This window comes from Accipiter gentilis, chromosome 16 (assembly GCF_929443795.1).
Source record: "Accipiter gentilis chromosome 16, bAccGen1.1, whole genome shotgun sequence".
NCBI classification, from domain to species: domain Eukaryota; kingdom Metazoa; phylum Chordata; class Aves; order Accipitriformes; family Accipitridae; genus Astur; species Astur gentilis.
In genome coordinates, this window is record NC_064895.1 from 8,569,108 (window position 1) to 8,592,966 (window position 23,859).

A 23,859-nucleotide genomic window follows, 5' to 3' on the forward strand; every position below is an offset into this window, starting at 1 on the left:
GGGCGGGAAGGGGAAGAAGGCGTGCGGTGCCCGCCGTGGCCCGGGCCGGGGCGCCTGCCCTTCCCGAGGTGCGGCCCGGCTGAGCCGGGGGGCGGTGGGTACCCCGGCGGGCACACGGGTGGGCGCGCCACGGGCAGGTCCGGCCCCACCTCAAGTGCCCCGCGCCGCTCCTTTGGACGGACATTTTGCTGTGGCCGCTGCCTGGGCAGCGCCATCCCCACCCTCCGCAGCGCCCGCCAGCCCCCTCTTCTGAGGGACCCGCGGCGGCCCTCGGCGCGGCCTTGTCCCCGGGGGCCCCCTGCCGTGCCAGCGGAAGGCCGCGGGGGGGGGTCTTCCCCCCCTCCCCGCTGGGCGAGGCCGGGGCTGCTGCCAGGCGCCCGGCGGGAGGGCCGACCCCGGCCCCGGCCCCGCGGACCCGGCCGAGCGGGCCCGGCGCTGTCAGAGCGCGGCCGGCGCCGCGCCGGTTGCCGTGGTGACGGGAAAGCCTCCCCCCGGCACCCCCCTCTCCGTGCCCCCGCCCCCGCAAACATGGCAGCGGCGGCGCGGCGGCTGCGGGCGGCGGCCCCGGCGGGGAGCGGCGGCAGGTGAGGAGCGGCGCAGCGAGGCAGGCGTCGCCCCCGCCCGCCCTGCCGCTGCCGCGGGCGGGACCCTCCTCACGCCCGGCTCCCCTCAGCCGCCAGGCGGGGCGGCGGCGGCGGCGGCGGGGCCGGGGCCGGGGCCGTGGCTGGGCGGGCCGGGGCCGGCGGCAGGCCGGCCGGCCGGCGAGGCGGTCGCGGGGGGGCGGGCTCCCGGCCCCGCCAGGCAGCGCTCCTCCCTCCCGGCCCGGGAGCCCCCGGCGGGGTGACAGGCGAGCCGAGCCGTGCCGAGCCGAGCCGAGCTCGCCCCGGCCGGGACCGCGGAGGCAGCGCCCGGTCCCGCCTCGGCCCTCTCGCCGCTGCCAGGACGAAGGGAGGCGGGAGCCGCCACCCCCGCGCCCGCCATGTGGAAGCTCAACAAGAGCAGCAAAGTTCTGCTGGACGACTCGCCCGAGGAGGAGGAGACGCGTCCCCGCGGCCCGCCGCCGGCCGCCGCCGCCGCCTTCGCGGCCCCCCAGGTAGGAGCGCGGAGCCCGGCGGCGGGCGGCGGCCGGGGAGCCCCCGCGGGGCCCGGGGAGGGGTCGTGAGGCTCGGCCCCGCGCCCCGCTCCCGCAGCCCTCCGCTCCGGCGGCATGAGTAATCACTTTTGCCGCCCCTGGATGTGCCGCGGTCGGAGAAGGGGCTGTTCGCGCGGGCCGTGCGACTGTCACCCGCTTTTTGGGGTGCGGCCGGGTCTGTCCTCCCCTGTTTTCTCCCAGCAGCCGGCCCCCGGCGTTGCTGGCACCCGCCGCCCTTCGTGCCAGTGGCTTCGTACCGCAGGGTACTTTCTCTCGCAGCCCTAGGCAGGGGCACTGCAACCCGTCTGTTAGGCAGGATACATTGAGCCGTGATTTGTAAGAACATCATCTTCGTTTGCAGATGTGTGCGGGTTTGCGTAGAGCGCTGACGTTTTGGCAGGACTGCTTTTTCTATAGTTTCAGTAATAGTAGTTGGCTGGCTGGCTTTAAATAGCCGCAATCTTACTTGAAAGCTTTCATTGTTAAATGGTAAGTTAAATACCAGCAGTGACCTTCTCAGAGTACTGGTCGCCTAAAAAATGCAACCTGAAAGGAAGGGTATCGGTTAAGTATCGGGCAAGACAACTAAAAGAATGTTTGTTGACTTGTTTTCAAAAACTTGATAACAATTAGGCAGCAGTCCAGTTCTGAAGCCTGTTACGCTGGCTGATACTGCTTTGTTGCTGATCTGTTGCCACAGAGTATCTTTAGATGTTGTATGAGAGGTTGAGGAGACCTGCGTATCTAAAGCAAGCAGTTGCCCAGGGCTGCAAACTGGTGAGGTTTGTATTCAAAAGAATGTACAAAAACCCACCCAACTTCCCGCCCTATGACTGTCTCGCCTACCTTGCTGGAAGAGCTGGAGTGTATCTGGATAATCTGCTTTCTACTCGAGTTATCGGTTGACAACTGCTACGGGTTGTCAACGTGCGTGGCTACTGCCGAAGAGCAGCTGCTCCCAATCGCAGCAGTTATTCCCTCCGTCTTCCAGTAGCTAAAATCACCAGTCTGCTACCCAGTTCAGCCTTGCCTTGTCCTTTCCCCTGCACGGTGAACAGAAGAGCCCTAGCCCTTGCTACTTGTTTGGCAGCAGCTGTGAAGATTCATGTAGATGAATAGGATCTTCTCCTGCGGGAGAGGAAGAACAGATACACATATTGGAGACCCCCTTCAGGGGGTGGAATGGTGATTGTGGGATTGAAGGCAACCTGAAGTATCTCCTGCAACATCTCATACAAGATCTAACCTTCCTACAGTTCCTATCTTCAGGTGCCTGGAAACTTCCACTGTTTTCCCTAAACTGCTGGCTTGTGCTATCCACAGCCTTCCTAGACTTGCTTACCTCCTGAAACTTTCCTTGAACACCAAAGGTCACCAAAAGCTTCCAGTAAATCCCACTGACTAGTCACTGCTTCTCTTTTCTACCACAAATGCTCCAAACCCCCTCCTGACCATAGCCTCCCAGTCAGAAGATTCTTCAGACTTCTGCCCTGACAGTTCTCCCAATCCTCTACTTTAGCAACAGAGGTTGGGTTTTTTTTATTTGTTTATTTGTTGGGTTTTTTTTGTCCTGTCTGATTGTCTTTACTGTCCTGGGCTTCTGTTTCATTAGTGGCAGTCTCAAGTTATAATGGTGATGACGGTCATTTCTGGTGCAAATGGTTTGCCATTTTCATCAATTTTAAGAAAATTCCTTTCCAACTCCCACAGTGTCTGTTACCGATGGCACTGGAATAAAAGTTCCCTTTTTGGTATTGGAGGTGGCACAGGAAAAAAAATATTCTAAGGCGCTAAATGAAATATTCTTGAAGATAAAGGATTTGGAAAAGTTAGCAAGGCTATAGCGTAGCTTGAAACTGGAGTGAAGGCCATAAGCTATTAGTTGTTTTGCCTGTTAGAATCAAGAAGATTTGACAACTGGGGAAAAAAACCCCCATCCCCACTCCCCCAAAACCATTTAAATGTAGTTATTTTAGAGTTTATGTACACTTTAAGGGAAGATAGACTATATGGAAAACTCTGACCACGTGAATAACATTGTAATTCGCATGATCTATCAAATGCAGCGTCTAGGTCAGCCACAGGTACAGTATGTGTAAAACATGGTTTAGAGAGGTGTCAAGGAGAAAGCGTGAGGTAACTGAATGCGCTTGTTCAGCTTGTTACAGCTGATTTGGTTCAAGGGCCTTGCTTTTAGTCTTTGGTTTCAGCAGAACCTGGTTTTGCTCCCAGTAATATGATTGCAAGGGAGTGAAATCTAGTAATGTGTAGGGGGATTTGGTAATGATCTGCACTTTGCTACTGCTATGTCCTGACCTGCATCACCCAAACCCGACTTTGGAAGACAGTAGAACCACCAGAGCTTGGAGGAGTTACGGGGCCAGTTCTCTTGGTACCTTAGCTGTGCAAGAGAAAGTCTCGGTCTTCCTCAGCCTCTGCTCTGTTTATTTTGTCATGGTACAGCCTGCTTAAGCTGTGAGTGAAGGACTACTTCATCAAGAAGAAGAGAATCCAGGACTTCCCTAATTTTCTGTCTTGAAGGCCAAAATCCAGATAATTTGTTTGAGTGCTTTTTAGTAAATTAAGAAAGCCTAGAGTTAGATTTCATGCAGAAGTTTACTGTTAGATTTCATTTCCTCTAGGTTCTTTTCTGATATGTCATTTGGCAAAAGAGAAGATGAACCGTAGTCATCACAGTTTGACTTTGAATTATGGTATATTGTTTTCCCCAACAACTATCTTTTGTCCTTGTGTTCATTTTTAATGGGGAAGCAGGAAGAAAATCCTTAAGCTTCTACCATTCATGCTACAAATAATGCTGAAACTTTTTGCTTCAAAGAAAAGAAATTGGTAGTCACATCTGTGTCATTAAAACAGACTAGGCTGAAAGTGTTACAGTGTAATGAAATGTTAGTGCTATATGCTGTTTCTTCAAAGCTGAGAAAGAGTGGAGTTCTCACTGTGCAACCTAATAATTAGGACATTGCAGTAGCAGATAGCAACAAAGAATTAGGCTACTGTAAGTGTAAAAACTGCCACCACCCCCCCACACCCCCCCCCCCCCCCCCCCTTGTTACTCTACAGAAATTTTAATCATCCTAGATATGGAAGCCTGATCTGGGCTTACTCAAGCAGACATTCAGATTTGTAGAAGTTCTTAAATAGAAAAGCTTAGTTTGATCTAAAAAGAGAAGTTTTGGCAGTTCTGGTTTTGTGGAATACAGAATGGTTTGATTTTGTTCCAGGGGAGAACAAAAACAAATTTTAGAACATGAAAATTGCAATGGGAGGGAATTGTCAGCCTCTGGCCACTTTCTAGCAAAAGTTTCTGCATACATTCAAGTCCTTTGAATTGTTAGGACTTATTTAAAATAGTAAGGTGTTTCCTGAGATAAGAAAGACAAGTAAATTTTGGAACAGTACTTGTGTAAATAAATGTGTGGATTATTGTATATTTTTTTTAGACCAGACAGTTTTAGACTGAATCTTAGAAGTTAGTTTTAATTTATGCTTTGAAGCATAAATATTTTTAATTTATGCAACACAGGTGCTTTATTGGCTAAAGTTACAATTAATACATGAAGGCAACTTAACACACATAAATAGTACACATGTATAAAATGAAATTAATGTGCTCTCCCAAAATATGCTAGAAATGTACAGTGACGCATGCCAAACTTGCATTCAGTTTGTAATGTAGTCATTATGCTTCAAACTGTAGTTACATTTTTGGGAAGGGAAAAATGTTGGGTTTTGACTTCTGGAAGGCAGTGTTTTTGCAGACAGGCTAATTTCTCCTCGATTCAATCCTGCTATCATCTAATCAGTCCCCAGACATGTCAATGCTGTGTCAATATCACATGTAACTCTGACGTAAAATGGCGCTCAACTTTAAAATACGTTTATGTATTAGGGTAGTGGATGGGTGTCAGGCTGACCTATATTATTTTCTGCAACTCTGTCTTTCATGTAAAAATATTTCAGATCCTTAGCCTTGATCTGTTCTCCCCGATTGTATTTTTTTTATGTTCAAAGAGAATATGTGCAAAAACATGTTTTACCCTGAATTTTGTTTAGACTTGCTCACTGGATGTTTTAAAGTTGCCTATACAGAATTTTAGTTATCTATTTTAATGAAGATGTTTAGGTCTCTGGTACAATTTTAATACTAGCTTTCATCTTGGAATGAGTTGAACTCAGACAGGCCCTGCAGGAATGGGTGGGAGCTGAGCAGCATTTCTTATGTTGTACTAATACGTTGAATAAGGGTATTTTTTAATTAAAAAATGAAGCAGTCAATGTTAATCCAGCTAATGCCTTTCCTTCACTTGCTAACCATTTCAGTGTGTCTCAGGCTTTGCCTGCAGTACTCTTGTAATTCCTTCATACCTTCTCCTCTGCTAGCCTGTTTTTGCCTTTCATCAGAGTTGCTCTTGTGACATTTCAGTGACATTTTCCTGGCTAAAATCCATCACCTGTATTCTGTCATCATTCTTGAACATTAGATCGTGGGACTGACAGCGAAGACTTTCCTGAGCTCTTCCTTGGCCTGCCTTTCTTGCTTTTCCTCCTTCTTGTCATATTATCTTTCAGCAGCTTCTCGAGTGGGTCCTCCTTCTTTCCCAGTCTTCCTGGAGCTCTACAGAGCTGACGGTGTCTTGTGGGGCTTTAGGCTTTCTTCTTTCAATCCCTTTCATTTCTGAGGTGCTTCACTTCCTGATTTATACTGTCGTGTTGACACAGTTGACCCAGATCAGATCTGCTTCTCACCTCTTTACCCTCTCTCTTTGTTTATTCTGACTCTTGGAAGTCCTACAAAGCTTGTATTGTCTGGTTGCTCTCCTGCTATGGACAACATCAGTATCTATCTTTTTCTTTCAGTCAAGCCTGTAAGCTGAAGGTTGTCAGTGGTTTTTATCTATTGTGCAAAAGTGAATTTGTGTCCAGTACTTTACCACTGTTTCCTCTATAAAGTCCGGGTCTGCTTTTTGGTTTTGTGGTTTGGTTTTGGTTTTTTTTTTTAAATTATTATTATTTTTCTTTCTGTCTAGACAGCTGACATTCTTGTGCAGACCTTCACTTCCCATCCTGACGGTGATTACTTCCTCTGCAGCTTCTAATACCTACAATGCATTTCCCCATCCCCTAGTCCCTGCAAATTCCATTGTTGATATTAATGTTGTTGCTTATGGCATGAAGTTTAAGTCCTCCTCATCCTTCGGTTTCCGTTTCTTCAGCTGGCCTCCCTTTGTTTCAGGACATTTACATTTAAATCTCTGTCCTTGCTTTCAAGGTTTTTCTTAGCACATCCCTTTCCTCTCCCCCATTTGTCATTTTTATCACTTGTTGTATCTTTCCTCGAGCCTGTTATGCTTTACTGGCTCTGATCACCTCAGTTTGCCAGCAGCCTTGCCTCTTTTCCTCCCCTACAGCCTAATACAGAATTAGTCCCTTTCACTGATCCACAAAACCACTATCTTCTCCTCCACATCATTGCTTGAGATCTACTTTCCCTAAACTGTTTGTTGTATCTTCATGGGGTTGTTGTATCTTCAAGGTTTCTGGAGCCATACTCTCCTAGCAGCGCTGGACTTGCTACCAGTAATATACAAACAAAAATACATTGGCTTTTGAGAAAGAAATAATCGTTTTAATCCATTTAATTCTTTACTGGTAAAATAGGCTTATAATTTTTTTCCTTGCTTTTATAGAAACCATTTGCCAGATTGCATGAGAACATCCGTAACATAAGTAGAGTTATTAGAAGTTACTGAATGCTTTACCGGGTAGACTATCTTTCAGTTCTGCCATCATCAGAGATACATTTCCCACAAGTTTCACTGCTGGTCCTTTGTGAGGAGCTCCAGGACGGGTCTGTGTGAACACCACAAGTGCTGATAAAAGCCGCCGGTCAAAAGGGAGCAGTGCATATGCTGGTGAACACTATAACCAAAAATAATGCATTCAACCTGTTTTGCAGAAACTATACCATGAAAATATTGCCATTACTCCTGCAAGAGCTTTTTTAAAGATGGGTAATTTAATTGCAAATGCTATGACTGAATAAAAATTGTATGTCAGCTACTGTCTTTTGAATTTGCGTCTGTTGGTTTGTTTTCTGGGTCAAAAAAAAAAGCAAATATGAACTTCTAGTATGGATAAATTGTGAAATAATTGACAGATTTTTAGTCAAATTTCATCAAAATTGAAAACTTCACTGGAATATTTGAATTGTCGCAGCAATTGAAGGCAGATTGATTATTTGACCTTTTTTGTTTCGGCTTAGACAGTGATGGTATTTTGATCTTAATACAGCTGTTTCCATTTCTTGAAGCATATTTGAAATATTATAAATTGGGCAAAACTAAATTCATAATGATCTGAGCTTTTAAAAATATTTTTATGGTGTTTAATCTTTAATAACATTCTTCCAAAAATATTTCAGAGAAGCAAAGTCTGAGTAAGATGTATTATAACCACTTACTACGGAGATGCACAGTAAAGTGAACGATGAATAGAATAACCTTGTGTATTGATGTAAAAACACAGAGTGTAGGAGTCTGGTGTTCTGATGTTTCTCTTTGTAATGCCAATAAAATGCAGAACTACAGAAGTGTTCTTATGTAAATACTTACATTCTGAAATTAATCTTCTCCAGTACGTTCAGCCATTTATATCAATTGACAGTAAAAATATGGCAATAGTTTAGATATTCTATTTTAAACGTAATGGAATGTGAAGTAATAACTGAAGTGGTTGAATGAAACAGAGTCTGTGAAAATGCTAAACAAGTTCTTGACAGCTGTGGATGCTGAAGGAAAGAGCATCGTCTTAGTTTTAATTTATTCAATATTAATAATAATTTGAAAGGTGAAAACATAGGAAAACTGTTTTTAATCTTCCAGTTGGTCTGGTGAATAATAGGTAGTTACGAAAGTCTGGGGCCTAGAAGATGGAAGCGTTTTTAAATACATTGGATGAGTTGTCTGCTGTACCTGAAATAGACACCTGGACTTTGTAAAGTCAGAGGAGTGAAATAAGGTCTTCTAGAAATGGTCTGATGAATTATATTTTAGAAGCATGTTTCAAGATTACTGTTGTCTACTAAATATATCCCAAGATGAAAGTTAATTTTTTAACAGACTTGGATTTTTACATTCTCCTTTTCTTTATGGACAAAGTATTTTCAGTTTCGCCAAAGACTGGCAGAGGAAACTTGCAGGATAGGAGTCACTGTCACTATTTAGTCACAGTGGCATTTAAAATGGTTTATTGTGATAATGTAGCTGTTTTTCTAAGTGTAGTGAGCAATCTGGAGTGGAAAAGTATTTTTTTTCATAGAAGAGAAAAATGAGTTTAAAGTACTGAATTACTATTGAGCATGAACAGACTTTAGAAATGCCTAGGTTAATATTTTTCATCGGTGATATTAATAGGAAATTTTCAATTTACACCACCTGCCCAGATGGCTAGTTTGGTTCACTCACTTGCTTTAGGGACCTACAAACGGAAGATTGAGATCTAGCAGTAGATGAAATACGGACAAGACTAATGAAATGATCTCCGTCTAGGCTACCTCCGCCAGAAAGGAACAGAGGCAATTCATGGTTCAGCACAGGAGTTATATCTGCTGAACACGTAGCCTCGTGTCCTGGAAGAAAGCTATGTATGACTGAGTAATGCATCCTTTATATGTTAAAACTGCAAACCTTGTTTTTCCGTAAAGGGCCTGTTCAGTTGTGTATGAGTGTTCAGGTACAGTTCAGCTTTATTCTTCAGCTGTGTTAAAAGAATATGTTGAAAATAGTATAGTTGTTGCAGTGCCCACTTACATTTGATCACTGTTGCCTCAGTTTCCTGATTCAGAAAGCATATATCCACACATTAAATTTTTCCAAGTGTGTATTATAGGTGCAGCAAAGAAAATGAGGCCCAATGCCACTGATCTTCTGGTGGTAGCTTTCTTCTTACTCATGTTTGAGTGCATTTTGCATTGTTTTTGATTCAGTTCTAGAATTAGATAAGCAGAGAAGCTTTTGCATTAATAATCTGCTTTAGTCTTGTTTCTTTCATGTGACGTTATAGCGAGACCCTACTCAAACCCAAGGAAACTGTTTCTTTTGTTAGCTGTATTTTAAGATGGTGATCTGGCAGTTTGATCTCCTCTTCCGAATCTGTGCTGTTTCTGGTCAGGCTGTGTATATATAGTTGCTCAACTGTTTGGTTTGTAATCAGTGTTTTGGGAATCTTTCCAACTTCAGAGGTTAACTTTCAGGTTTGTGATTTCCTGAGTGCTTTTTAATTTTTTTTATTTTTTTTTATTTAATTTTCCCCTCTCCTATCACTAAATTATTTAGTGGGGTTTGTGGAATATTGGAAATTGTGTTAAATTCTACCCTGGGGCATATCTCTTGAGGTGGTGTTTGCTTGGGTTTTTTTTTTTCTACTTAAATTATATATTTGTGGTTCGTAATCTAATTTGCACTTACAGGCATGATAACCTAGACTTTAAATCACACTCAGTCCTTGGTGAGATGTGATGATAGGTAGAGGGGATGTAATAGGTCAGCAGAAGGGCAAGAATTTGCACCAAAAGGACCTACTCTTTTAATAATAGCTTGTTTACTCTTAAGTGTGCTTGGCTTTGACAGCTAGTGTGTGTACAATCGGAGGGTTCCACAGCTGGGTAGGGAAAATCGATAATAAACCATTTTATGTACTAGAGCAAAAGAAGGGCATGCAGGGTGAGGTGATGCTATTATTTGACTTAACACTTTGATGTCCAGTGTTCCTCATCTTGGCCTGAATTATGAAAGTGAATGATCTGAAGAGACTAATTAATTACTTTACCACAAAGGAAGCTGAGGGAAGTAGATTACAATTTTGATCTCTGTACAAAAAGGTTTGTGTGCTAGTTGAATTAATCCCTTGAGTACCTTATGGTTTGCAGTATGTCCAACAAAAGGGCACTTGTTTCCTTATGAAAACACACTGTGCATACCAACCTTCCCCTGCCAGAACTGGAAGGCTATTAGAGTTGCTGATCAGCATTTCCCACTAGCATTAGCATTTAGTCACCTATTAGTTACTAAATACTATAATGTGGTCTGTGTTTTTCTTTTAAAATGAAGTAAAAAATGAGTTGTTGTAACTGTAAACTGACCAGATTAAAATACTGAAATAATTTATAAGTGTTCAGTGTCAGCATGTGTTACGCAGCATTATAAAGGAAGCTCATCTTTACTCTTTAAATGTAGCTGTACGGTTGATTGTCCCCTAAAGAAAATTCAAAAAACCAAATTGTAGGCTCCCTGATGTGTGAATGGTGAGAGAAGTAGAGAATATGTATCAGAAGAGGGTGTATTAATGTGTATCACTGAAAAATGCAAATTATTCTGATGGATTTTTCCGCAAAACGTTTGGACATCTAGTCTCTTTGAGACTGCTGAATTCAAACCTACTGGCCAGTTTCAATCAAGAGTTACTGTGAGCATGTGGGGTGTATGGATGGATAGCACAAGCACACCACAGTTGTCCAAGTCTCCTTTTCATAGGCAGTGTATCTTAAAAGGATACTGTGGATACTTGATAGGTCTTCCACCCCCGAAAAGGTATTTTAGGTATTGGATTCTCACCAGTAGCTTTCTTGAGGGTTTCATATCTTTTAGTCTTTGTTTTTTGTATCTTTTAACTTTGTGTTGTCTTCTTACCGTCAGCCTCCGTTGCCTGAGCATAGTTACTGCAAACTACTGTCTCATTCCTTATGAGGCAGCACCTTGTACGTCCGTGAGTAATAACACCTCATTAACACAGAATCACAGCCCTGGTTGTCACACTTTTAAAGCAGCAAAGAAATAACCCCTTTTTGTCTCCTATTTATTGTGAATTACATTTTTTATCAACAGCGGTATTCACATTTTATTATGCTGACTCCCTAGCCACATGAGGTGTTCATTGCATCTCTTGGTTTTCCCCTAAAAGCTTGCACTGTGAAAGTTGCTTCGTGCTCTTGCTTCCCTGTGCTCTAGCTTGCTAGAGGCTGTATGCCTTCACACATCCATCTTTTCTCTTCTCTCTAGTAGAGCATAAAGTCTCTTTATGCGCTTTCATATTTTTATTATCCTTCTTAAGATATTTGGAGAGCTGGAAGAATTAAAATGAGAGGTGTTATTTCTTTGGAAGGTACTAACAGCGTCTTGTTTGTTCTGGAGACAGTATTGTTGGTTGTTGAAACTGGTAGCTCTGCCAACTATGGATGTTTGAGATAATTTCTCCTCTTATGATACTTCCCCTTTAGGCTTTTCTAGTTCTTGTTATTTTTTTTTTTTTTTGCTTTTTGGTAAAAATTTGGACAAATAGATGAGGTATTCTCTAGGTCTTACCCTGTGTCCAAGCAGAGATGCCATCATGTTAAGTCTAAGGCTTTGCAACCTCATCTAAAAGTTTGAGAGCTGACAGTGTTGAGGAGAAACAAGGAAACTTCTGAAATGGTGTGTGGGGGCATTTCCTTTTAAAACATTGCCCATGATTCTTTTAAAAGGAAAGAAAGCAAAAAAAAAAAAAAGGGGGGGCGGGGGCGACACACAAAGTAATTGAATTTCAGTTTAGAGTACTACACAAATCTTAACTTTGTCATTTTTGGTATCCCATCTACAATAATATCCTCCTGTGTTAAAGACAGCTAATTGAAGTCTGGAAGTTAAATAACTTGTTAAGATCCACAGGAAGTAATATTCTCATTTTGAATGATAACAGGAGTTCCTGACTTTGTGTTCTGCCCCAACAAGTAAAGCTGTCTATCTACAAGTTGCTCTATTTCAACATACAGTTATTATTGAACTATAGTGCGATGGTTTTCATACTAGTTCTAGAAGTGCTCCTATCTCCATCCTTGTCCCTTTTATAACACAAAGTATTGCCTATAAATGGAAACGCTAGTTGGCAAATAAATAAATATAAATATAAAAAAAATAAAAAAACAACCATAACAAAAAAAGATGCATGGGATTTGAAGCTGGTCTCTCAAAATGAAGCTGATACATGTGGGCCCCCACATGACTAGAAATACCTAACACTTCTCATGCTGGCTTTCTCACCTCTTTCTGATGGCTGTTAGCAAAGTGAAGGAGGTCTTTGGTAAAGCGTAGGAGCTGGGATACTGTGTGTTTTGGATGTCTTGGGATATGTGTGTGTGGAGCTACCCTAAAACAAAAATTAAGCTTACAGAACAAAGAGCATATCAACTCCTTAGCATTTACTGTAGTTGAAAAGGAAGTTGATAAATTTGGTTTTGAAACAATAAGTGCTGACATAAGCAAAAAATGGACCAAAGTGAATACAAGGTATTCTGTGAAACTGCCATTTCAAAGATGCTTTCTATAAACCATTCTGTTGTAATTTTGTTTTTTCTTGGAATTGAAGTTAAATAATTTCAGTTATAGGTAGCTATTCTTGGTTTTTACTTGAGGACTGTTTGTATTTGGAGTTATATGTAGAGCAAAAAAAAAAAAAGTTACTTTTTTCATTAGAACACAGATTGAAGAAAGTTAAAATTACATAATTCCTGTACGCTATGCCACACTTTCTATATCTATCTTTGGCCCCTAAAGTACTCCTGACGCTGATCTTACTTGTCATGTCTTGGAAGAGAACGTTGATAGTAAAAGGATGGTCTGAGCGTACTAAGATACCAACTTACTTCAAGAGAAGGACAGAAATGCTGTCCTACTGAATTACCTCCACTAGCATCTTCAGTACTCTGGTTTTCTTCAGAAATCTACAGTTACAAATGGAGGGAAAAGGAATGTGGGCAAAAGTCTGTCCTTGAGTTAGGGAAATGTAATGTTTTTTAATGTGAAGGAGGAAATAATCTTGGGATATTCCTCTCCCCCCAGCCTACAGACACTGCATAGACCATTATCTAGTATGGTATTCAGAAAATCAGTGTAGATCCAAAAAATACAGACACAATTATTAAGATTCAAATAAAATTTTTAATTTTAATCATACTAAAATTGTTATGACGCAAAGGTTTTCTTGATGTTTCTTTGTGCTGTGGGGTTTTTGGTTTTGTAGGGTTTGATTTTTTTTTTTTTTTTAAAAACATCTGGTGCAGCATTTTTCATCATTCCAAGTGCAGTTTTGTTCACATTTTTTATTTCAATAGTGGTGTTCGCTTAGTTTTGCATTGTGATTTTATTTTGTCAATTTTCTTTTATGATGGGCTGAATAGAATAAAAGCATTTATGAATACTCTAAAATGTGTCACTGCTAATTGTCAAACCAAAACTGACTATCGGCCTTTTTTATCTTTATCCTTTTTTTGAGAATAAAGACCAGTTTCTTCATGATGAAGTTTCATCTTCAGTGTCACAACTTGCAACAAAGGTAAATACCTGTTCTTTGGAAGTGTAACGTTTATATCCTCTATATTTCTGTCAATATATGTTAGGAAGCTACCTGTTTTTCACGTGCAGCCTGATTAAGGAGGATATTTATGTCCTTCACTGATGATTTTATAATTACTTATGATCGTTGGTCATGGGGTACTCATTGAAGTAATATTAGAAGTGCAGTATTAGTTAGAAAGCTGCCTTATTTCCTTTCATTAATGGGGAGGAGAAGATGATATCTTAATTTTTTTTCTTACACATAGTGAATATTAAAACACAAAATAAACATAAGCCACAGGAATAACTGAAGTCTAAGGAAACACTAAATTCTAGCTGTAACAGATGATGAAAACATGAAAAGTAGGAGGGATTTGGGACATTTATTCCATTATATGTAGCTCAACTGCCTTTCTGGCCACAAGAGGTTAAGGACTTTCTCTCGTATCTGTTTCAGAAAAGAAAAATAGGCATACAAGTTGGGTTTTTTTTTTTTTTTTTTTTTTTTTTTTTTTACCTTGATACGTGTCCAAGAATCTTTTTTAATGTTCTTAAAATACACTAGTAGAAGATGAAAGAACGGGAAGTTGTTATGATATGCTAGAGCTTGTTTTGAAAATCCATAGGTATAGACAAAAGCATTTAAAAATAGGCTCATTAGTGTAATAGGATACTTTACATTAATATGTATAAACTGAACATCTGTCTCTGTTACTTCTTTTTGTTCTACTTCACATGCAGCATGATTTTCACTGAAAATAGAAGTGAGATTGTACTATACCTTTTCCTACTTTTTAGATGAAATGTATTCTTTTTATGAAAACATAAATTACTGTTTATTTTATGCCAGATGATGAATGTTTAGGAAAAGAATCTTAAAATTAATCTATTTTATACTGAAACTTTTTTGCCCCTTACTTGGTCATTCAGGAAGGGTTGCTAAGTGTGTGTTTTGACTTAAAGAGAAAAAAAGTCACCAGGCAAACCACTGAGCTGCAGTATTTTTGTGTTTTAAAGTAAACCCCTCTTGTCTTAAAAATGTGTTCACAAAAAAGCACCTTAACCTTCTCACCTTCTCTTTCTTTATTGTTTCTGAAAGCACTTCTGTATTTTACTCGGTTGTTTTCTCATCATAGAAGCCATCAGTAAAGTGATATTCCAGAAGTTTCAAAATCTTTAATATGTTAATAAAAGGCTGATGAATTATGTGTGTGGCCTTTTCAGTATGCACATGTCACGAATAAAAAAGTCTCCATGTTGAAGCAGTATGGTGAAGAACAGTGAAGTTCTCGAAGAAAAGGGCAGTGGATGAAGGGTATGTCAGCCCTTTAGGGAGACAGCCTTCCCGGTCTCTTGAAGCCTGAGTTTTAAGACAGTCCTGACGCCTGTTTGCAGAGGAAAGCCATTGACCTAAGTTTGGAGGTGCAAAAGTGGGAGCTAGTCCTAATGGCTGGAGATGGAGGCTGGACAATGGTCTTAGTTTCTGCTCATGCAGGAAGCTGCCCACTTAGCAGTGAGGACAGGCTAACTGCAGGGCTGAGTTTTTCTAGTTCCCTCTTCACAGCTCTCCCAAAAGGCTGGTTAAAAAGCCTTGTGAGATCTCAAAGTGTGGAACTGTAAACCCTGTAGTGGTGCTCTGCAGAAATCTGGAACCCATGTTCACACTGCGCCTGACCCTTTGGCCTCTGCAAAGCTATCTTGGGGGGGGGGGGGGGGGGGCCTCGCCTGTGTGCTGGCCTTCTGAGTTAAAGTAGAGCGGAGACTGACTTCATCTGCAGTTCTTACTAGGCCAGCTTTTGAAAGGAGACAAATTGTTTTGAGAAACTAAATATTAATTTTAATACCAAAGCTGGAGACATTGGGCTGTTCTGGTAGGGCCAAATCCTGGAGTTGCAGCTCATGTGTGCCACAGAATAGAGTGACTGTTGGTCTGCACACCAGCAGTTGGCTGAGTTGAGAAATTCCCCCCTTCCCCCAGCAAAAAGCTTTGATAGCAGGAAGACAAATTTGGAGGGGGGTGTGGTTTTTTCACTTTCTGTTATTTGCGTTCTTGCATGTTATGAATGGGTTTCCTATAATGAGGGAACAACACTTTAATTAAAGCTGATTGGCATTTTTTTATTATAAAACACTTAGTTGTAATTTTATTGAACTGTAAGGTACTTAAATGGAAAATTCCATCTCTAGCTTTTTATTTTAGGTTCCTTTTTTCCAGGAGGAGGGAGGGAAGCTGTAGAACAAACAATTGTTTTTTCTCAGTCAAGGTTGAGAGGAAAATCCGTTCTTTTTGTTTACGTTTATAAAAATTTTCTGCAAGTGTTTTGCGGAGTGCCTCTACTTTGCTGGAGGGTTTTGATTCACCAGTTGTCAATCCTCTGTGAAAATACTTGTGACAGTCTGCTAAAACTTGGCCAAAATATAAATTTCTGGAAATCTCATTTCGTACATGCTGAGCAGTGGCTTTTTAGGGATTAGCCGCTTAACTACACAATGGCATTGAACATGCTGATTCTCACTGCAGGTATACAGCAAGAATCCCCTGTAATTGCTCTTTTTGGTTGCTAAGGCTGTCATGTGGCTTGTTCTAGCCCGCAGAGAGTGACTTCTGTGCTCCAGAGCCCTGCTGGCCAGGCAGTCGGGAAGCAGAAAAGTCTAACAGGAATATATTGAAAGTACTGGTACCCACTCATAAAGCAGTACTATTTTAGAGTCAGAGTAATATTTGAATATACTTGAATCTCTTGCTTTGGAACGTACAGTTTGTCTTGTACCTCTAACATAGTGTCTCAAATCTTTGCTATTTTTCTTTGACTTGATTGAATTCTGTGCTTTTTTTTCCCCTCCCATAACAAGGTGCTCACGTATATTACCCCCATCTATCTGATGGATGGATCGAACTGTTTTCAGTTAAATTTACACAGTCTTCTCCTTTAGTATATGTTCATCTATATCTACTTACTTTTTTGTGTGCAAGGTACTTTTAAAATTTGCTTTTAGGACTCAATCTACTTCTTAAGCTTATACCCAACTGTTAATACTCCTGGTTTGTTGCCTTTTAGCCTAATTTTTCATGAACCTTCTTGCCCTCTAGTAGAGCTGTAATGATGAACTATATACCTTTGACAGTAAAATTAACTGAAATGTCTTGTTAGTGATGCTTTACTGTTTCCCAGTAGACTCTTTTGTTCGTTTATTACTCATTGCCTGTTTACCTAGTACGGGAAGCTGAGAGTCATGTAAATCATCAGAATTTGTTGATGTGGTAAAAAATGGTATACCTAAAGTCATTTTTGGTAATAGTACCTCTCAATTTTGTAGGAAACTTCCAGTTTAAGCGGAGATGTCCCTTTCTGGGGCACTTCATAAAATTAACTGTCAGTAGACGTTTGTTCCCTGTTTTATCTAAAGAAAGAAAAATTGTAGTCAACATACACGATCTACGTACGGTTGATTCACTTGAATCAATACAGGTAACAAAGCAGGAAACTCTTACTGTAAAGGTTGAGTTTACAGAGTGAAGCTTAGGAGGTGAGTTTTGGGAAGCCATACTGTATGTACGAAGCTGTATGGAAGAAAGTGGATAGATGACTGCCACTTTCAGAGGGTGGTTGAGCTGATATAGTAGTTGCTGCTACAAAGAAGATGCTATTGCCCCTAATTCCCACATTCTTTAGTGACTATCTTTTAATGAGCTGATTCTTATAACTAACCCAAAAGAAGGCAAAAAATGAATGAGTTGGATTTCTGCTGGTTTAGTGAGTTGAACTGGTTTTCCACAGCATCACACAGGTACAAAACCATAGCATAAGGAAGGCAGTATTAATGTGAGCTGGCAGTGGACTGGGTTGACCCTTTTCAGCAGCAGTGTCTGATAAACCAGATCTGCCACCTCGTGCAACTTCTCTCTGGGAATCTGGCTGACAGATGGGCACCGATACTGAAGTATCGGCAGAGCAGAGAGGAGGGGAGCGAGAGGGAGAAACAGCAGACAGTTTGACTAGGGTTACAGACTGCATCCTTTACACGATGTTCTAGAAGGGACTGCTTGTACTCGCCGTTTCAGAAGATATGCTAATTAAATGGCAGCTTTCTCGTGGTGGAGAAAGAGTACTTCATAAGCTGGAATCCCTTCTACTGAAGGGGAAGATTCTGTCCTCTGGGCTTGAGCTTTTTAGATGCCTGTTGGGACAGGCAATGGTGATGTTTTTTTCAGTAGTCTGCCAGTTGATGGATTAATATGTATGTGTAATTTCACTTCTACTGATCCTTTTAGGTGATTGCACAGGGCATTGTGCTGCACAGATTTTCACAGTCTAAAGTGGAAGATATGGGAGAAACTTTATTAATGGCTGTTCTGATAGGCATACTCTATGCTCTTGTAGTGAAACTGGTATGAGACCAGACTGTAATCCTCCTTCACAGAATACTGAAATGGCATCTTGAGAAGTTTCTGCTTTGTTTCTCATTGGCATTTTTGAAAAATAGTAGACTGCAGCATCCAACCTGGTCCTCTAAATGTTTTGACTTTCTGACATTTGATGTTACAATTCTAGTCCTTCTTAATAGTGCTCTCTTTTCTTAGTCCCTTACGGGCATTTCACTTGATTTTTTTTTTTTTTTTTTTTTTTAACCTGGAGTTTTGACTGTATACCTGGTTCTATTCTGTTGGTATCAATCAGGTTTGATTTTTCAAAGATCACCTCATCCAAGCTCAAGAATAGCCCAAACCATCAAGCAGAGAAAGAAGCAAAGGTGGCAGGAGGCCTGTCTGCATGAACAAGATGTTCCTGAAAAACCTCCAACATAAAAAGGAAGCATACAGGAGGTGGAAGCAGGGTCAAGTGACGTGGGGAGAATATAGAGACACTCTTTGAGCATGCAGGGATGGGGTTAGGAAAGATGAAGCCCACCTAGAGTTAAATCTGGTGAGGAAAACGAAGAGGAAAACAAGAAAGGTTTCTGCATGTACACCAGCAGCAGGGAGGGTGTAAAGAAGATGGAGTCTGACTCTTTCGCGGTGGTGCTCAGTGAACGGGCAAGAGGCATCGGGCACAAATTGAAACAGAAGAAATATCATTTAAACATAAGAAAAAATGTTTTCACCATGAGCGCAGTCAAGCGCTGGAACAGGTTGCCCAGAGAGTTTGTGAGTCCTCCAGCTGTGGAGATATTCAAAACCCGGCTGTACGTGATCCTTGGCAATCTGCTCAAGCTGACCCTGCTTTGAGCAGTGTAGTTGGACTAGATGGTCTCCAGAGGTCCCTTCCAGCTGTAACGGCTGCGTGATTCTGTGAACTTTGGAATTTGAATTATTTCTTTTTTTCTACTGACACATGGAAAAATACTTTAAAGGTTTGAGAATACAAGCTAGTCAGTTATATATATATATATAAAGTTTTTTGAAAATTTTAGGGGTAGTACTTTTGAATTTTGTGTAGACAGTTACATCATAAAAATGAAATACAGAACTTCTGCAAGTGCCTTGATGCTTTAAGACCATATCAGTACTGTATTTTCATAATTTGCATAACTTTAATCTTTTTACCGTAAGTAAGTCTCCAGTATGCTGAGGAGTCACCTTACCGAAGTGTCATCTCCCCTTTACTTACTGACCTTCCCTTGACATCTGTTGCAAGGAAGCTATTTGTTCTGGGATCTGGGTCTTTCTCCACATGATCTGTAAGAATGTAAGAAATTCCCAGCTGATGCAGAGACTGGCCCATCTAGTCTGACAGTTTGTCTTTGTGGCAATGGGAGATGCTCTTCAGGGAGAGCAGAGCTTGGCTAGTTTGTAGCGTCTCTTCCCCCAACATCAAGAATCATTGTTTTGAGATATTACAGGGTGCATCCCTCTATTTAGACGGTATCAATTTATGGATCTGCTGTCTGAATTTGTGTAATCCTTTTTGTGATGGTTCCCAGCGGTTTTTGGCTTTGCAGCTGCTGCGTGTCAAACTAATGGTTTCAGATAATGGTAACTTTAAGATCTCCTCCCTGAGCTGTTCCTACCAGCAGATGCAGTTGTAACTGTTCCAGCTGCATTGGTGGAGGTTCTTGTCAGTAGGTTAAAAGTCTTTAAAGAACACTGAAAAGAAATACAGAAATGCAGCAGGCTGTTTTGAGGGATTTTTTTAGTACGTGACAGTTACATGACAGCCATAGTCAAAAAGAAATATTGCTGTCTTAAACAGTTCAACTAGAAAAAGGCTTCTGGAAGTGTGAAATAAGTATTTGACCTCCTCCTTTGCCAAGGTTTATGTTCTTAAGTATGGTACCACTGAGAAGACTACCAAGAGTGAGCTGTTCGCTCCTTTTCAGTTGAGTGAAAAGGTACTTCGGAAGATCAGTGCTGGTGCAGGCAGGTGTAGAAGAGGAGGCTTAAGTGTGGTAGGCAATGGTTTTACTTTTGGGGTAAAAAAGGCACTTACGGGGTTTCTTTCAGCCTAGTCCATTTAATATGCAGTAGGCTTTGTAGAATGAGTTTTATCACATATGAACAAAATACTACTTGGATTGATGCTCCTATGTAGATTATCCTGGCAGTGTTTCCTTTGGAAACCCCAAATAAATAAGCAGTGGAAGTATTAGTGTTTTAAAAGTTTAATGTATGTTTTCCTAAGGACTAGTGGAGAGAAGAATAACTCACAGTTAGAATCTGCGACACCGTTATTCCCCTTGTATGTACCTGCCAAATGCTGTGGATCCGTTGTGGGAATACTTGTTTATGAAAATATTGAAGGAATGGTACAATGTGTATGTAGGTACTGATTTGTGTACAGGTAGAAAGGGTGCAGAGTTTGTAAATTTTTATCTGGAGACCTACACATGCTATCTGCTTGACATTGAATAGAACTTTTCTACTAATTGTTCTTAAAAGATAACTGCAAATCAGAATTGAGCTTAATGAAATTAAATTTAAAAATATCTACAGTTAAAAATATGTAAAGCTTGTGGCTAGATAACAGGATTTTATTATGAAATGGTTTTGGTTCTTTGGGGGTTTGGGGTTTGGGTTTTTTTTGGCTAGAGGATTGCTTGGGTATCCAAAATAATGCAGCAAAGGTTGTAGTTGTATCGCTGAAGTATGTATGACATTCTAGATTAAAAGAAAGTGTATGGGTAGGTATATCCTTTTTTTTTACATTGAACATAAGTGTGTGTATAAATGCTTATCTCAAAATTTTGAGCAACCTGGTCTAGTGGAAGGTGTCCCTGCCCATGGCAGGGGGTTGAAACTAGATGATCCTTAAGGTGCCTTCCAACCCAAACCATTCTATGATTCTAAATAGACTTGCATCAATGGCGATCTTTAAAGGCACGTATAATTTAAGTTAAGCTAGTTCTCTGTCTTTGTATTAAATTGGTATCTGAAAACCAGTAACAAGGTGTTTTGGTTTTTTAATCTGCAGATTTATTATGTGGCAATGCCTTGATGAAACATCATTAGTGAAGGAAGACAAGCTTACATATAAATTAGATCACTGAGGTATATCTGGGTCTTTTTCCAGTTGAAAGGCCTAAAGGATTAAGGCAGTAGGAGTTATGTGCTGCTTTTAACTGGGTTTGCCTCTGGTAGCAAAGGTTCATTCCCAAAAAGGCCTGCAATAGTAGAGTTTGAGTAAGATAACAAAAGATGAAGGATTTTTTTTAACATATGAAAAGCTAACTGGTTTCTAGAGTTTCTCTCTCTTTGTTTTTCTTTTTTCTTTCTTTAAACAGACTACTTCCTTCAGCACATAACTTCTTGGAGATTCTTCCTTATTTTCCCTAACGTTTGTTGTGGATGAAGTACTTTGCAGTGAGAGGAAGCCAAATCAGAGTAACAAATCCTCATGTTAAACTCATTACAGAATTTAACTGAACAACAGAACCAGATAACAGGATTAGGCCTTTATAGACTAAAATTGAGGTTTTAGACCATTATTTACACCATTGAAGTATTAGATGTTGAGTACTGCTTGGAGAGGCTGATAAACACAAGGATTTTGTATAGCAAGGTATCTCTTTGAAGGTATCATCTGCAGCTTGTCTGGTTTTGTTTTATACTATCGACAGTACCAGTCTTCTGTGAGGTGGGTATGGTGAGTCTGCCACAGGGATACAAAGTTTAAGTTAGCTGTCTACATGTTTTTACATAATTAAAAATAGAAAGTGTATGTTTAAGTTTGCTTATTATAATCTGTACTCACTTTATTCTCATAGTGGAGGAAAATACATATAGAAGCTGTTACTTTCCTTGTGAAGCCATGAGGAATGCTTTTGTTTATGGTAAGACTAGGTGTGGGTTTAGGAAGAGGTGAGCAGAGCGGTTGCGGAGGCAGGGGTTGTGATGAACCTGGCTCTCGTGTACTTGGTCTGTCCATATCCCACGAACGAGAGCTGGAAACCGCTCTGAGCTTGCTCAGCCTTCCCTCTTCAGAGTTCTCCAGAGCTTTGCCCAAAGCTGGATCCATGTTTGTATCTAACCAAAGTGCAACTGAGTCTAGGTTAGACCTTCCTCCTGATCCTAAAATGGACCTGCTATGTCACCTGCGTCGGAGTAGCTGAGGCAGTTCAGATGTGAGTAGGGAAGGTGGGCGAGATGTGAAGGCGTAGGACATCGTGACACAGGAGAACAAGAGGTGGACTTACTGCGTGACTCACGTGCAAGAGATAGCAAGGGCACTGTTTTACTCCTGTAAATGGTAGAGGTTGTGGGTTTCTGAAAGGTGAGGAGGTGGCAGTACCAGTATTGTCCTGTCTGGTGTTTGTGCTCCATTTGTAGGTGATGTTTCATATGTTTAAGGCCTATCTGTATGTACCAGTTACAAACTGTAATCAGTTAAAACCTAAATGACAAATTGATACTAATTTGTGCCAATGATTTCTGCAAAAAGGATGAAGCATAATAATAGGTGATGAATTAGCCTTCGCTCGTGTTGACAGCTACAGTTTTGTTTTGATTATTATACTTCATAATGTATTGTTGTATTTTTTTAATGTAATCAAGTTACACTGATGCACTGTCACTCTACCATTCTTCCTAGACCCTGCGAGAAAGAACAGCAACTTTTGTGTTCTGTGCTTGGCGTGAATGTGTGCATTTCCGTTAGAGTCCCTAAGCATGCTATCAAAATAAAAATTATTAATACCTTTTTTTTTTTTGCTTTGGGGGAGAGGGAATCAAACCTTTAACAGTGTTGAAAAAATGATTTATGTTACATGTTCAATGGTCGCAGTAAATTTAGAGAGCACAGTGTAGTGCACCCCTGCCAGAGGTTACATTTCACTGGTGAGCCAGTGCTCTTACCCTTTTCGTTTGCAGGCCCAGAAGTAATAGTTTTGGTGAGTTAAAAATAGGAACAATGAGGGCAAAGCGGGTTAAATCTTCAGAGTTTCATCATTCCGCTGGCTGTCCTGTCTGTCATGGCCCCTTCTAGCAATGACTTTGTTTCATTTCTGTCTACTTGAAGCCCCTTAGACTGCTTTCCTCAGCTGCCCAGATTCCCTTCTTACTGTGATACACTAAAATGGAGCCAGCAGCTCCAGCCTGCAGAAGAGCATCCAGGAGCCCAGCCGTACTCACTGGCATCGCTTGCCAGCCTCTGCAGACTGGCAAGGTTTTGTACTCTGCTCAGCAGGAGAGAGCTCTTGCTGCAGCAGCCTGACCTGCTCCTTTCCAAAACGCGGCCATCCTCTGCAGGCTGCACGAGCCGCCCCGCTCCCTGCTGCGCGGCACCCAAGAGGTAGGGGCTGTTGCTGCCGGTGAGACACCCACAGTCGGCGCTGGCAGCCGTGCTCTGTGCTTCCGAGTCTGTAATTCCCATTTATGAGGACGTGTACTTCTCTGTATAGGTTCAAGGTGCAAGTTTCCGGGGTTGGAAGGAAGTGACGTCTATGTTTAATAAAGACGATGAACAGCAATTGCTAGCGGGATGCAAGTCTCCGAAATCCAAAGGGTGAGTAAAACCAATTGGTCTATCTGATACTAAAATACACAAACTGGAACAGAAAATAGCTGTTCAAAGCAGTGAAGGTAGACACTGAGGAGCAGTAGTGCTCAACTCCTCGAAGTTAAAGCACAGAGAACAGTTTATGTGCATTTTGGAATTATGTGTGTGTTAAGCTTACAATGACTAAAGCATGCTGTATTAGGAAAGGACAGATATTGTTGATAACCTTTTCAGGTCTGCCAGGAAAAAAAGGGAATTCAGCTGCATAATAATTTTTTACTGTAGAAAAGGAGTAAAGGTTTCTGAATAAAAGGGTCATTCCCACCTTCCCCCTTTCCTCTTGAGGATTAATTATGGTTGAGTTTACAAATTCCTTTTTTTACATCCTTTACTTTCTCTTTTAAAG

General features: G+C 41.3%; 1 protein-coding gene across 2 annotated transcripts in view; it reads left to right on the forward strand.

Moving 5' to 3' along the window:
- The first annotated feature begins 729 nt into the window (after positions 1 to 729).
- Positions 730 to 23,859, forward strand: part of TDRP (testis development related protein) — a 28,257-nt gene continuing 5,127 nt past the window's right edge. Inside the window, exons 1-3 of one of the 2 annotated variants that reach the window (XM_049818650.1) lie at positions 730 to 1,093; positions 13,460 to 13,519; positions 23,356 to 23,459. In XM_049818650.1, coding sequence (XP_049674607.1) covers positions 980 to 1,093; positions 13,460 to 13,519; positions 23,356 to 23,459 — 278 coding nt within the window. In that variant the 5' untranslated portion in view covers positions 730 to 979. The remainder of the gene's footprint in view (positions 1,094 to 13,459; positions 13,520 to 23,355; positions 23,460 to 23,859) is intronic. The other variant, XM_049818651.1, reaches the window with a different exon arrangement.